Source organism: Tursiops truncatus, chromosome 19 (genome assembly GCF_011762595.2).
Source record: "Tursiops truncatus isolate mTurTru1 chromosome 19, mTurTru1.mat.Y, whole genome shotgun sequence".
Classification (NCBI taxonomy): domain Eukaryota; kingdom Metazoa; phylum Chordata; class Mammalia; order Artiodactyla; family Delphinidae; genus Tursiops; species Tursiops truncatus.
The window spans coordinates 6,662,682-6,677,343 of NC_047052.1; the positions used below are offsets into that span (position 1 = coordinate 6,662,682).

The window sequence follows — 14,662 nt, forward strand, 5'->3', positions numbered from 1 at the left end:
GGCCCGGGGGCGCGAGAATCTGAGCACTGGGGCATCTGAGCCCACCGGCTCCAAAGGTCCCGCCTTACAGTGGAGCAACTGAGCCCCCAGGTAAAGGTGGGGGCCAGAGAGCTTCTCTGGGCTCCTGTGCAGGGACTAGCCACTCCACTCCACTCCCCATGCCGCGCCCTCACTCCCCGCTCTGGGCACGTGGACCAGGACTGGCCCGTGGAGCTGCTGGCGGGTAGGAAGCCAGCAGCTCCCAACTTCACCCCTCTCCCCGTCCAGGACTTGTCATCAGATCTCAGCCAAGATCATGGTCTGCCCTCTGGCCGTAACTCAGGACAGCTCTGCAGGGCCTCCCTGGAGCTCCCCACGGGGCCAGCGGAGGCCGTGACTGTGACTGCATCACAATCCAGCTGCCTTCGCAGGTGTGGACCCGCACACACTCCCCATAAGCTTCCTGCACACAAAGCCCGTCTCAGATTCTGCTTCCTGCAGGCTCAGCCCGTGACCGTGCCTTAGGGAACCAGGGCAATGGGGAGGGATGGCAAAAACTACCCCCTCCCCATGGGCACTGAACAATCATGTCAGCTTCCCTCCTCAGCTTGGCATGCTCCCAGATGCTACAACGCTGCACCCTGGGGCAGCCTTTACCAAACAACTGAGGTTGGCAGCCCCGGGAAACTTACCTGCCACCCTGAGGCTGGTAACCGACACCTCCACCACCCCCAGCTTCTTGTAACAGTAATAAACATTCATTAGTGTTTGCCGTAAGCCAGCCACTGGCCAAGCACTCGGTCACAAATGAACCCACTGAATCTTCAAACCAATCCCAGGAGGTAGGAACTATGATCTCTCTTACAGATTAGGAAACGAAGGCACAGAGAAGTCAAGTAACTTACCCAAACTCATACAACCAGTAAGCGTTAGTGCTGAGATTCAAACCTCAGCGCTGCCCAATAGAATTTTCTAGGATGATGGCAACGTTCCGTATCAGGGCTGTCCAATGCGCCTAGGGCGACCAAGGAACTGAATTTTTAAATTTTTATTTAATTTTAATTACTTTAGATTTAAATAGTCACAGGTGGACAGTGCAGCTCTAGAAGCCTGCTTCTCTAAGTAGGGTCCCGGGAACGCCAGGATCAACATCAGTTGGGAATTTGTTACAAGGGCACATTCATGATCCCCACCCAGACCCAGTGCAACAGAACTTCTGCAGGACAGGCAGCGCACCTCTGCAGGTAAAGCCCCCCCAGGCTGTCCGACGTGCTGGAGCCAGGACTGCTGACCGCAGGGAACCTATTTGCATGCCTGCTGAAGACAGAACTGGACCGCACACCTGCCTCCCACCTGCACGCCCAACCCTCCCGCCTCCTGAAGGCCAGGCTGAGCGAGAACAGGAAGTGCACACTCGGTTTATGCAAAGTCAGTGTCACATGCCGAGGGGCAAGGGGCAAAGTGGGAAAGAGATGTCCACAGAGACAACCTGCTCCCAGCCCGTAGGTCTGCTGGCCCCTCTGCAGGACTCAGCCCGTGAGCCTCACCCTGAGGAATGCAATTCCAGTGACCGCCCTCCACCCCCGAAGGTTCAGGGGCTCTCGCAAGGGGTATTTTGACCGAAGAAGTTTTCCCCTAATGCACTGACCTTAGAACCTAATTCCCAGGTAATAGGCAACTAAACTCTAGAGACTCAAAAAGAGGGGGTTTCTGGAAACCTGGTCAAGATTAATGTTAAACGATTCATGCCTTTGACTCAGTCTCCCCAGGCCTGGAAATGTTATAAGGACGAGAACGTTCTGGTTGTCCCTTGTTACGATGCTATGTCTACGAATGAAAAGGGAGGGCTTCGTTCATCTGACCAACACTACAAAGACCGAACCAGCCGGATCCCCGACCTCGAGAGCCCCCACCGGTGTGAACAGCAACAACAAGGGGAAGACTCTAAGAAAGCAGAGAGCGTCCAGCCGACGGGACAGACTAGCACTAAGACCGAGAATCCTACGATGACCCGAAACACGCTTCTCGTGAGGGTCGCTCCATAACGTTCCCTCTGAACGCAATTCAGTGAAACTGTGAACATTAATAAAAACCGGACACAAACTAAATGATAAACAAAAGGCAACTTTTCAAGCCGAATATCAGATCCCATTGGTTGAATTACAATGTAGGCGTTAATACTGTTCCCAAAGAGTTGCAACAAAATGTAAACGTGTTTATGGTTTAAGGTGAGGTGAAAATAGTTTCCCCTCCTTGCATGTGGACTGGACTTAGTGACTGATTCCCAGAAAATAGAGTGGAGGCAGGCGGGTGGGGGGGGCCTTTACAAAGGAGAGATCTGGAAGACACAACCTTGGCCAAGTAATCAAGGTTTCCATCACCCTTGACAAGCCATGGTGAAAGCAGGCATCTCTTGAGCAAGGTGAAGAAAAAGACCTTCACCTCCGTGATATTCTTCCCAAACACAACCTCAGGTTACCCTTAACTCCAGTCTTATCATGACAAAAATATCAGACTAACACAAATGGAGGGACATGTTACAGAATACCTGAGACCTACTCCTCAAAACTGTCAAGGTCATGCAAGACAAGGAAAGATGGAGAAACCGTCACAGCCTAGAGGACACCAAAGGGGCAGAACAACTAAGTACAATGTGGGGTCTTGGGTGGGATCCAAGACCAGGAGAAGGACACTGGTGGAAAAAATGGTGAATTCCAATAAAGTCTAGGGTTTACGTAACGGTCATATAGCAAATGTGGTTTGTCAAGTTTTGACATGAATGATGTGAACCGTAGGGAAAACTGGCCAAAGGGGTATATGAGAAATCTCTGTACCATCTTTGCAACTTTTCTCTAAATGTAACATTATTCCAAAATTTTAAAATTAGTTAAAGAAGAACACAATGTAAAGTCATATGTATAGTTACATATTAATGAAGTAAAATGAACACAAACCAATAAAGTTGAGGATGGAAATCTACTGAAAACAATTGTACCCAGAGTTAAACAGTGCCTACCATTTAATGTCAAACTCACACAAATTTTTTCTAGTTTTCAGTATTTCCAAAATTTTCTATAACGAACATGAGTTACTTTCATAATATATATACACTACCAAACGTAAAATAGATAGCTAGTGGGTAGCAGCCACATAGCACAGGGAGATCAGCTTGCTGCTCTGTGACCACCTAGAGGGCTGGGACAGGGAGGGTGGGAGGGAGGGAGACGCAAGAGGGAGGGGCTAAGGGGATATATGTATATGTACAGCTGATTCACTTTGTTATAAAGCAGAAACTAACATAACATTATAAAGCAATTATACTCCAATAAAGATGTTTAAGAAAAACAAAAAAACATAGGCTTGGGGGTTCCCTGGTGGTCCAACAGTTACGCCACTGAGCTTCTAATGCAGGGGGCGCCAGTTCAATCCCTGGTCAGGGAACTAAGATCCCACATGCCTTGCAGCACGGCCAAAAAATAAAATTAAATAAAACATAGGCTTGTTTACCATATCTAAAAAAAAAGTCCATGTGATGTTTTTTAATGGGCAAAGGACTTGTCTAGATATTTCTTTGAAGAAGATATACAAATGGCAAAAAGCACATGGAAGGATGCTCAAGATCTGTAGTCATTAGGAAGATGCAAATCAAAACCAAAATGAGATACTACTGTACACCCACTGGGATGGCTGGAGGGAGGGAAGGGGGGTGGGGGGGAAGAAGGAAGGGAGGGAGGGAGGGAGGGAGGGAGGCGAGAAGGGGAAGGAGGGAGGAAGGAAGGAGGGAAGAGGGGAGGGAAGGAGGGAGGAAGGAAGGAAGGAAGGTTAGGTGTTGGCAAGGAAGTGAGAAAAAAATGAAATCCTGTTGCCCTGCTGGTGGGAATGTATAATGGTTGCAGCTGCTGTGGCACACAGTAGGCAGTTCATCAAAAAATGGAACAGTATTACCATTTGATCCTGCAATGCCACTTCTGGGTAATGCACAAAAACACTGAAAGCAGAGACTAGAAACCCATATTCACAGCAACAAGACTCACAAGAGCCGAAAGGTGGAAGCACCTGGAGTAAGTGTCCATGGACAGATGGGCGGATAAACACAACGTGTTATATGCACATAGTGGAATATTATTCGGCCTTAAAAAGGAAGGAAATTCTGACACTTGCTACAGTAACGTGGATGAACCATGAAGACATCGTGCTCAGTGAAGTACGCCCGTCCCAAAATGCAGCATCCTTCCGCTCGCAGGCCCACAGGAGTCAAATTCACAGAGACGGAAAATATTGGGTTGGCCAAAAAGGTCGTGCAGGTTTTTCCGTAAATGTCATTTTACAGAAAAACCTCAACGACCTTTTTGGCCAACCCAATAGCACGGCGGTTACCAGCGGCTGCAGAGGGGGTAATAGAGTGAGGGCTAAATGGGTACAGAGCTTCAGTTCTGCAAGAGGGGTAGAGCTCTGCAGACGGATGGTGATGGAAGCACAGCAGCATGAACGCACAGAAGCGGACACTGGAAATGGCAAGTTTTATGTTACATATATTTCACCACAATGAAACCCATACGTAATTTTCAGTCAAAGGAGGTCCCCGTGGGGAAGGGAAGATTTCTGCCTCTTACCAGCTCAGTGATCAGCTAAGCCACAGCTGACCGGCTAGGCTGCTGTGGACAAGTGATCTAACCTCTCCTGGCCTCAGTATCCTCATAAAATGGACCAGAGGGTGCCCAGCTCGCCAGTCTGAGAGCCTTCTTTCCATAAGCTTTCCCCAATTCCCTAAGTAAGGAGAGCGCTCAGAACGGCAGGGGTTACAAAGTGACTCCGCACAAACGCCAGCTGCTGCCATGTTGCCTCTCGAGAGGCTGAAAAGGGAAACATGCTCAGGCCAACAAAAACCCGGGACTGGACACTGCCCGAGCCGGGCCAGCCCACAGTCTGCCTCCCATTCCCAGGCTCTTCCCTTCGTGCTGCAGCTCCTTTGTTTTCTTCCAGGAAACGGGACCACTGTGCGAGACAGGAAAGGAGGGAGACTGGCAGAAGTCAGTTGCCCTTTCATTGGCACCTTGGTCAAGTTCCTTTTGAAAAACTCCCTCTGGGCCTCCCAGAACCACAGGAAAGGTGGGATTTTCCACGTGTTGACAGAGCAGCAGGGCTCCGCCAAGCGGAAGGGAGGTCGGGGAGCGGGAACGGCAAGCAGGGAACAAGGAATCATGGCCAGAGACAGACTTGCTGTCTGCTGAAGGTTCTGGAAAGGACTTCTCTGTAAAGGACTTGCAAGAATCCATTCTGAGCGAGAGAGCTGGAGGGAGGCTCCCACTTCCTGACAACAGAAGTTGGAGAAGCAGACTGTGGAACCAGATCCACAACGCCATAGCCCACCATGTGGAGAGAGGGCCCAGGAGGGCTCCCTCTCTCAGCTCTGTGCCAACCTCAGCTGTGAATCACCTCAAAGCCACAGAGAAGGGAATCAGTCATGGGAGGCTCCACCTCCGAGACTGAAAGAGGCCAGTGTATATAAAATCCCCCAGCGCGGGGACCTCGTTTGATCCACCCTCCGTAACACGGGCCAGGCCCAGGTGTGGGACCACAGAACGCTGGCTGAGAGGAGGAGGGAGGGAAAGGAAGATGGACAGAGACACGGACTGAGCTGCTGGCTGACCTAACAACGTCACTAAACTCTTCACCGCTTCCTGGTTACCATCTGCAAAGCATCCCGTGGGGCACGTGTACAAGAGACCACAGAGGCTCTGAAATCAACAAGTGATGGATGACACTAGCCTGACACTAGAATGCCTCAGGGATGGAAAGACTTTCAGGAACAAGAGAGGTGAGTTTTAGAGGTTACTTGTTGCCTCACTGACGTGATGCTGACACATCTTAATGGAGAACGGAAGGAAGGAAAAACATTTAAAAACTTTCAGAGAGGTCTGATGTGAGGCTAAAATGATACAATTGATTGTCAAGTGCTCAGTACAGTGCCTGGCATGCTGGGTGCTCAATAAATGGTGTTTTTTTGGTCATTACATTATTAACAAGAACTGGATCATAACCGAAAAAAAATGGAGAGGATGTTCAACCTCGCCCATGAACAAGGAAACGCAAATTTAAGCCAAAATCCACTGCTGCCTTTTACCCACAGATTAATAAAGGTCAAACTCTGGAGACATAGTGAAACAAGTACTTTCTTGCACTGTTGGTAGAAACAGAAATCGCTACCACCTCTCTCAAAAATCTCAGACCCGAGGACACCTGGCCGCTGGAATTCCTCTTCTGGGAATTTATCCTGCTCATACCCTCATCACCTAAGTTTACAAAAAGGGAGATGTGAAGGCTTTCACGGTATAATAAAGGACCAGGAACAACTTCATGTCCATCAAGAAGGAAATGATTTCTCATCAATTAGAGAATTACACTGCATCCATCCAAGGACAAACCGCATTGGATACAAAAACGTCTGGCATGGAGCGTTGTGTGTGCCGACAGGGAACCACTCCAAGACGTGCTGTTCAGTGAACCAGTCAAGGACACTGAATTACGTGTTATCACATCGCCCCACTCACGTCCACCCAGCCCTTACGACCATTGCTACTGAACTGGGTTTACCTCTTGATGGTCAATCCCCCAGCACAGAGGAAGGGCAGGCACCATGGTGACCCTGTTTCTCCCCGGGACACAGAAGGGGCTCACATGTGAAGGCCTAAAGGACGTGCTGCAGGTGCTCCACAAAAGAGAAGCCACCTCTGCAGGTGGACCGGAATTTTCCACCGCAGTGAGGTCCTGCATGGGGGGAGAGCCTGTCACCGTGACCCCCGCCACCTAGCACTGTGTCCGGCACCTTGTAAGTCAAATCTAACTTCATGAGGAGCTTTCCACGGCAGAGAACTTGCTCCAACCCCCTCAGAATGTTTAAAGAAAGAATGAACATCCGAGTCCAAAACAATCGGGAGAAAACTACAAAAATGTGAGCGAATCTTACCTGTTTCTTCTGGTCTGATCCACAGAATAAATCTGCTTTCTCAACCAACTGGGAAGAGAGACAAAGAGAGAAAGTGAGGAAACAGCACGAGTCGAAGTGAGTTCTATAGGGAAGAGAGTTGAAGAGAGTTGAGACAAAGAAAGAAAGTTAGGAAACAGCACAAGTGTAAGTGAGTTCTACAGGATGGGACAAAGGAAACTGGAAACGAAAAGGAGGGTTTTCCAACTTTCTAACTCAGGCGACTTGGGAAGCAGCAGTTTCTCCTTGTGGTTGAAATGCTCCAGCTAGGCCAAGGGGCCCCTTTGACAGAGGCTGGCAATCTTTAAACTGACAATTCCCTCTGATTCTATGAGTTAATCCCCAAAAAGCTGGTAAGGAAAACGGTGTAAATCAGAGGGCTTTGGTTTGCTGGAGGGACAGTAATTCACACACCAATCCCACCCAAAGGGAGTGGCAGGTGGAAAATCCTGGACCTCAAGCCTGGGGTCCTTTGATCAGTCAGCTTAATTCCTCTTCCTAAATCCTTTAAGAAACGAGCCTCGGGCCCTCCCCTCCAACCCAACATCAGTACGAGCTTCTGTCTCAGCCCCAGGGCCCTCCTCACTCCAGCAGGCGAAGACCAAGGCCCAGCACTGAGACAGGCTTTTCTGTGAGATGCTGGAGAGTCCACAGCCACTAATGGGCACCTACTGCATACAGGGCACTCCATGAGCCTCCAAGACGCAATATTCCCTTTTTCTTTCTTTCACCATATTGGCTAAAGGGAGCAGAATAAATGCCTGAGTGAAGGAACACAGAGATAAACAGGCCCAAACCGTCACCTCTCAATGATGGTGGGGGTGGATGCGCTCATCACTTCCTGGTGCAAGATCTTCAAGCCAGAGAGCCACTTAGTTGCATCTTCTTTAGAGTCGGCTGCAGAGGTGAGGGGACAGAAATGCTCTGTTACTCCCTGGGAAGACAGACTGCTGCTTAGGGACCCCCGCCCCACCTTCCCAGCCCCACACAGACCAGGTGGCTGGGAGGAGCCTGTGCTGGTTCCTAGGACCTACTTTTTGTCTCAGATGAGGCCATATGCCCATGGTGAGCCTCCTACAGCAGGGGTGACAAGCCGGTGACTTTTTAAAAGTTTTAGCCCTATGCTAACAAACAAGAGGCAGGACCTGGGATAACTTGTACCACAATCCTGAGCAGCCCTGAGCATCTCCCGTTTCCCTTCAAGGCCAGAGAGAGGGGTGGAAAGTAGGTGATGCTGATGCCTGTAAGGGAAGCGGCAACAAGTACCAGTTAAAAGCCTGGCATCATCGCCAAGTCCCAGTGTACCGCTTCAGGGCTGTGTGATGTTCAGTTGGTTACTTAACCTCTCTGTGCCTCATTTCCTAATCAGTAAAGTGGAGATGGCAATGCAAACAACTAGTCCAGTTATTAAACATCTCCAAACTAGGGAGTTTGCTAGTCTAGATAGAGCATGCTGAGGTTTCTGCTCTCACTCTTCCCGTGTGGATGAGGAGAAAACTACAGCTCAGAAGAGTGACGGGACCTGTCCCAGAGCCAGTAAATAAGAAGCTGGGATCCACACATCACCCTGCCATCCTGGGCTCCACGTCCTGCTTGGGCTTTCAGGGCCTCCCTACCAAGAAGAGCACCCAGGCTTCAGCCTGCAGGGGGGCTACGTGCACAGAGCTCAGGGACACAGTCACGGGCCCCTCTCTTCTGCCCCATCTCTGCCTCCTGCTACACACCATCAATCAGACGGCCACCCAACACTTCCTACACCCAGCTTGCTAATTTCCCTCCTCCAAGCCCTGGCACATGCAATGTCCTCTCCCTGGACCATCCTCCCTCTTTAACCCCAACTCCTACTGATGCCTTAAAATCCAGTTGAAAAGTCACCTCCCCTGCAAAGCCTTCCAGGGAATGAGGCACTGTGTATTCCTGCAGCACGCTTATGTTTGGACTACTGCTCTTATCACAGAGTACTCTAAGTTCCTGTCCACACGTCTGTCTCCCCAAGTCGACTGTGAGCTCCTTAAAGGCAGCAACTGGGTCTTATTCCTCTTTACAGCCCCAATGACACGTAGTACAACCTGGCACAGGGCATATGCTCAAAAGATGCCTGATGCAAGCATGAATGAGAACTCAAACCAATGAGACCTATCTGACCCTAAATTATATGTCTTTTATAACTGAGCTGTAATAGTTCTTAAATATTCTAGATATGTTTTGTATCAGGCATATGAATTGCAATTATTTTTCTCTATATTGTGGGTTGTCTTTTCACTTTTTTTTTCTCTTGGCCGTGCTGCATGGCTTACAGAATCTTAGTTTCCCCACCAGGGATCAAACTCAGGCCCCCTGCAGTGGAAGCTCGGAGTCCTAACCACTGGACCGCCAGGGAAGTCCCTACCTGACCCTAAATTCAAAGTCTCTAACGCTACCCAGCTTTCACGGTTTCCCCCCACTTTGGTCTACTTTTAATGCTACTTACTTTCTCTCTCGTCAGTCATGATTGTACGTCAAGTTCTAAGTCAATACATTCTGGGATTAGACCTGAAGGCAGCTACAGGCTTCTGCCCCTGAGCAAAGTGCCTGAGCTTTTTCACAGCCCTTCTCCTGGCTGCTCAGAGGCCTCTTGGACTTTCTGGTGGACTCATAGGGATGGCCTGAAATCTCACCTCCAGATACGTGTGTCTCCGTGTGTGCACGTGTGTGTGCGCATGTATGCGTTTACTGTTAAGTGCATGTACACATGTTTACATGTGTGAGGTGGAAGATTTCAGTATAGTTCCTTCGGATCAGTTAAGCTGAATAAATGGTGCAGGCCAGACTCTGCTGGACGAAAAACGTACCTGCCTTCAGCTTTCTGCACGAGCCAGGTAGGCCCTTAACGTAATCCTTTCCACGTGCCAGTGGAGTCGGCATTATTGGGCTCCTCGTTTCACAGCTGAGCGAACTGCAGCTCAGAGAGGCTGAGTCGCTTACCCAAAGTCACACAGCTAGAAAGGGACAGGGTTAGGATTCAAAACCATGACGCCCTAAACACGCATTAGCGGTTGGGCAGGTGTGAGCATCCTGCTAGTGAACCTTCTAGGAAGGAAACAAAGACCCAGGGAGGGAGAAAAGCACATGCCATATACCCACCTGCTAAGCTGAGCGTGTTGAGAACGAACTGGGTGCCGTACAAGATGGTGAAGCAGCACTCTTCCTTCTGGCGGACTGCTTTCGCACGCTCAAAATCCTTGGAGTTCTTCCCTGGGCGGATTTCCTTTATTTCCATGATATCCACTGAAGGAAAATTAACATCAGCCAATCAGAAGCTGGAGTTCACTCCACCTGAGGCTGCAGCCATGTGCCTGCACCCCAGACACACAGAGCCCAGCTCTTCACTCCCCAGAGTGAAGACAAGCTGGGCCAGCCCCACAGCCCTGCCCAGCTTGCAGGATGATGTGCAAAAAATGAAATGCTTGTTGTTCTGAGCCACTAAGTACCGGGAGACTTGCTGTACAGCAACAGATGACAGAAAAGGAGGAAACCCATCCTCCCTAGAACCCCTGCTGCCACGTGATGCCAACTCACTCCTAGCCAAAACCCACCTGGCCAGGGTGGCACCTGACCCAAGGGTGACCCCTCCCTCCATGGGATGGCCATCTCATCTAAGGGTGACCCCCCCCACACACAGGGTGGCCACCTGGCCCAAGAATGACCCCCTCCCCTCACAGGATGGCCACCTGATTCAAGGGAGACCCCCCCTTCCTGCCATAGGATGTCCCATGAACTAAGGAGTGTCACAGAGTGACAAGTCCATCCATCCTTTCCTCCCTTTCTTCTGTCAAAAAAGCACCTTTTCCTGGGATGAACCCATTTCACGTGCTTGAGGTGAAGATGATCCACACCCCGGCTCCTTTCACCACAACAAGCCGAAGGAGGGGCCAAGGGTCCCAGGAATGACCACGATGTCCCACCCCTGGCACGGTGATGGGTTCAGGGATGAGCACACGGCCTAAGCTGCCCCCATCAGCATCCTCCTGGGACTTAACGTGGCCAAAGCTATTCATCAAATTTGTCCTGCTGCTGCCGCCAGGCTGGGGGCAGCAGGCCATGTGGCCTGCCATACAGAAAGCAAAGATTCATCCCTGATGCACTACTGAGCCCCTGGGTCCATTTGGGCTTGAAGCCACTTCTGCACTGGAGCATGCTACCCGTGTGACCCAATAAACTCTCTTTTTTGCTTTGGTTAGTGGGAAATGAGTTTCTGTCACATGTAACCATAAGAATCCTGGGACATACATCTTTGTTCTTACACTGCACATAGATACAGGAAAGAGGTATTCCTGGAAATGAGAGAGTAGGGAAGGAGACCTCAGCTTTGACCTGAGATCAAGGAAGCAAATAGACCCAAGTGAACACAGGCATTTTAGAGTCAGAATTGAACTGGCAGGAAAGGTTCACGGCCACTCACACATAACAAGAGGAGGAGGAGACAGAGTTTTAAATTAGGGGAGGAGGGGATGGAATGAACCAAAGCCTTTTTTTTTTTAAATTTATTTTTGGCTGCGTTGGGTCTTTGTTGCTGCACACGGCCTTTCTCTAGTTGCGGCAAGCGGGGGCTACTCTTTGTTGCGGTGCACAGGCTTCTCATTGCGGTGGCATCTCTTGTTGCAGAGCACGGGCTCTAGGCACGTGAGCTCAGTAGTTGTGGCTCACGGGCTCTAGACACAGGCTCAGTAGTTGTGCCGCACGGGCTTAGCTGCTCCACGGCACGTGGGATCTACCCGGACCAGGGCTCAAACCCGTGTCCCCTGCATTGGCAGGCGGATTCTTAACCACTGCGCCACCAGGGAAGCCCGAACCAAAGGCTTTTCACTTTCTTACCATGGATCTAGCTAGACTGAAAACAGTTTGGGGGACAAGAATCATGAAGTAAAGTGAAAAGACTTTAAATAAACAGCATTTGCTCTGTACCCTGTGTGTGGTGGTAGCTACACAAGTCTAAACATGTGATAAAATTCCTTGAAACTATACACCAAAACGAAAACAAACAAAAGTTGAGTCCACACTAAAAATGGTGACAACTAATTAAGGTCTGACTACTCAGCCATAAAAAAGAACAAAATAACGCCATATGCAGCAACATGGATGCAACTAGAGATGATCACACTTAGCGAAATAAGTCAGAAAGAGAAAGACAAATACCACATGATATCACTTATATGTGGAATCTAAAATATGACACCAATGAAACTATCTACAAAAAAGAAACAGAATCAGGGACATAGAGGATAGACTGGTGGTTGCCAAGGGGGAGGTGGGTGGGAAAGGGTTGGACTGGGAGTTGGGGATTAGCAGATACAAACTGGTATATGTAGAATGGATAAACAACAAGGTTCTACTGTATAGCACAGGGAACTATGTTCAGTATCCTGTGATAAACCACAATGGAAAAGAATATGAAAAAGAATGTATACATATGTATAACTGAGTCATTTTGCTGTTCAGCAGTAATGAACACAATACTGTAATTCAACTATTATTGAATAAAAAATAAATTAAAAAAAACTAATTAAGGTTTGTAATTTAATAACATTATACCAGTGTCCATTTCCTGGGCTTGACAACTATGGTTACGAAAGATGTTATCACAGGGGGAAATTGGATGAATGGTACACAGAAACTCTGTATTATTTTTGTAATGTCATCATGAGTCTAAAATTATTTCAAACTAAAATGTCTTTTAAAACACTTATCAAGGGACTTCCCTGGTGCAGTGGTTAAGAATCCGCCTGCCAGTGCAGGGGACACGGGTTCGAGCCCTGGTCCGGGAAGATCCCACATGTCACGGAGCAACTAAACCCATGTGCCACAACTACTGAGCCTGCGCTCTAGAGCCCGCAAGCCACAACTACTGAGCCCACGTGCCACAACTACTGAAGTCTGCACGCCCAGAGCCCGTGCTCCACAACAAAAGAAGCCACCGTAATGGGAATCCCGCGCACCGCAACGAAGAGCAGCCCCCACTCGCCGCAACTAGAGAAAGCCCACACACAGAAATGAAGACCCAACGCAGCCCAAAAATAAATTAAAAAAAAATTTTTTTAAACCCACTTAATTATGGGTGGTCCTATTATGGGGGCGGGGGTGGGGTCAAGGGGTCCTTCGTTCCTCAAAAACTAACAACAAAACACAGAGTCTTTGTGCGTGCTCAGATTCACAACCTTCTGGGGGGTTAAATCAGCACTGCTGATTTACCTGCTTCAGCAGTTATCTGAGAACATCTGAGGTATTAATGTTTGTTCTCAGAAATCAGTTACTTACCCAACCCAGCTGACTGCCAGTTAAGAGTCTAGTGACCTTAAGCAATACTCTTTTTTTTCCTAGCTGGTCTAACAATGATTATCTAACCATTCTCTTTCCCCGTAAAATATCTCTAAGAGGGAATTTCTGAATTGGCCAACTGTGAGCTTTTTTCCTTACAGCAAAATTATAATAAAAATTTGATGCGGTCATAACTAAAGAAAAAATTTCAGATACTGTAACACTGTCTTCAGGCAATCACCAAGTCTTATCAATTCCTTCTAAATCACTCTTGAATCTATCTTCTACCCATTCCCAGGGCCGACACCGTAATCCAAGCCACTGTCACCTCTCGCCTGCGCTACTGAAGTAGCCAGGAGCTACCCCCATAGTCTTTTCTATGAAATGCAGACATGCTCCAGCCACCCCTGGGCTTCAAGCTTGCTGATGCCATCCCAGTACTATTAGGACTAAGAACCAAGGCCATGTGATGACCCTGCCGACGCCATCTGGATCAACTGTGCATCCTCACTGCTGTGCTCCAGCCACACTGGCCAGCAGCTTGCATTCACTCCCCCACAGGACACCACCGCTGGCTCTGCTGGGGACGCTTTTAGCCTAGTTAGCTCCACGTTCTCCCTTCCAGTTTCAGCTCAATCACCGTCAGACGCACAGAATACCCTCCAACTACTGCTATCACACACACCAAGCCCCTCTTCCCCACAGCACTGAAGACGCCAAGTGCTTAGTGGTGTGAACCGTGGATTCATGGCTCCTTCCCTAGATGGTGCATCTTTCCTCACCACTGTATCTCCACCCCTAGCAGAGCAACTGGTACACAGTGGGGCCCAATAAATAGTTGTTGAAAGAGGAAGCGGACAGAGAGAGATGGAGACACAGACGGGGACAGAACTGGAGATGGGACAGAGGGGGAGGCAGAGGGAGACAGACACACACAGATACGAACACACACAAGTGGAAACAACCAGACAGGGTAAAAGAGGGGCAGAGACAACCAGATATGAACAGAAGACAAGCCATCCAGGTGAGGGAGAGAGGGAGACACAACCATGCAACGTACAAAGTCAGAGAGAAAGAAACATGGGAAAAGACGGGAAGAGACTAAAATATAAACAGCCACTCTGATGATGCAAGCAGCCCTGACCAGCCCCACACTGCCCTTCACTTCAGTGCAAGCAAGGATCCTTTGGACGCCAGCCCTGTCCCAGGAAAGGGCCGCAGGCATCCACCCTCGCCAGCCAGGACTGGCTGCCTCCATGATGTCATCCTGTTCACTTCCCCCTTTCCTGTCCCGGGATAAGTATTGGCCTATTCATCATGCTACTGATAAGACTATGCTGTCTCCATTGGATTGCCTTTGTCCCATTGTCAAAGATCAGTTGATGATGTGTGTGGGTCTATTTC

General features: G+C 49.1%; 1 protein-coding gene across 2 annotated transcripts in view; it reads right to left on the reverse strand.

Moving 5' to 3' along the window:
• The window catches only part of PLCG2 (phospholipase C gamma 2), a 188,687-nt gene that overhangs the window by 78,790 nt on the left and 95,235 nt on the right, over positions 1-14,662 (reverse strand). For both annotated transcript variants that reach the window (XM_033844547.2, XM_033844546.2), the window contains exons 3-5: positions 10,088-10,231; positions 7,768-7,861; positions 6,947-6,994 (exon numbers count right to left, since the gene is read on the reverse strand). In XM_033844547.2, coding sequence (XP_033700438.1) covers positions 6,947-6,994; positions 7,768-7,861; positions 10,088-10,231 — 286 coding nt within the window. The remainder of the gene's footprint in view (positions 1-6,946; positions 6,995-7,767; positions 7,862-10,087; positions 10,232-14,662) is intronic.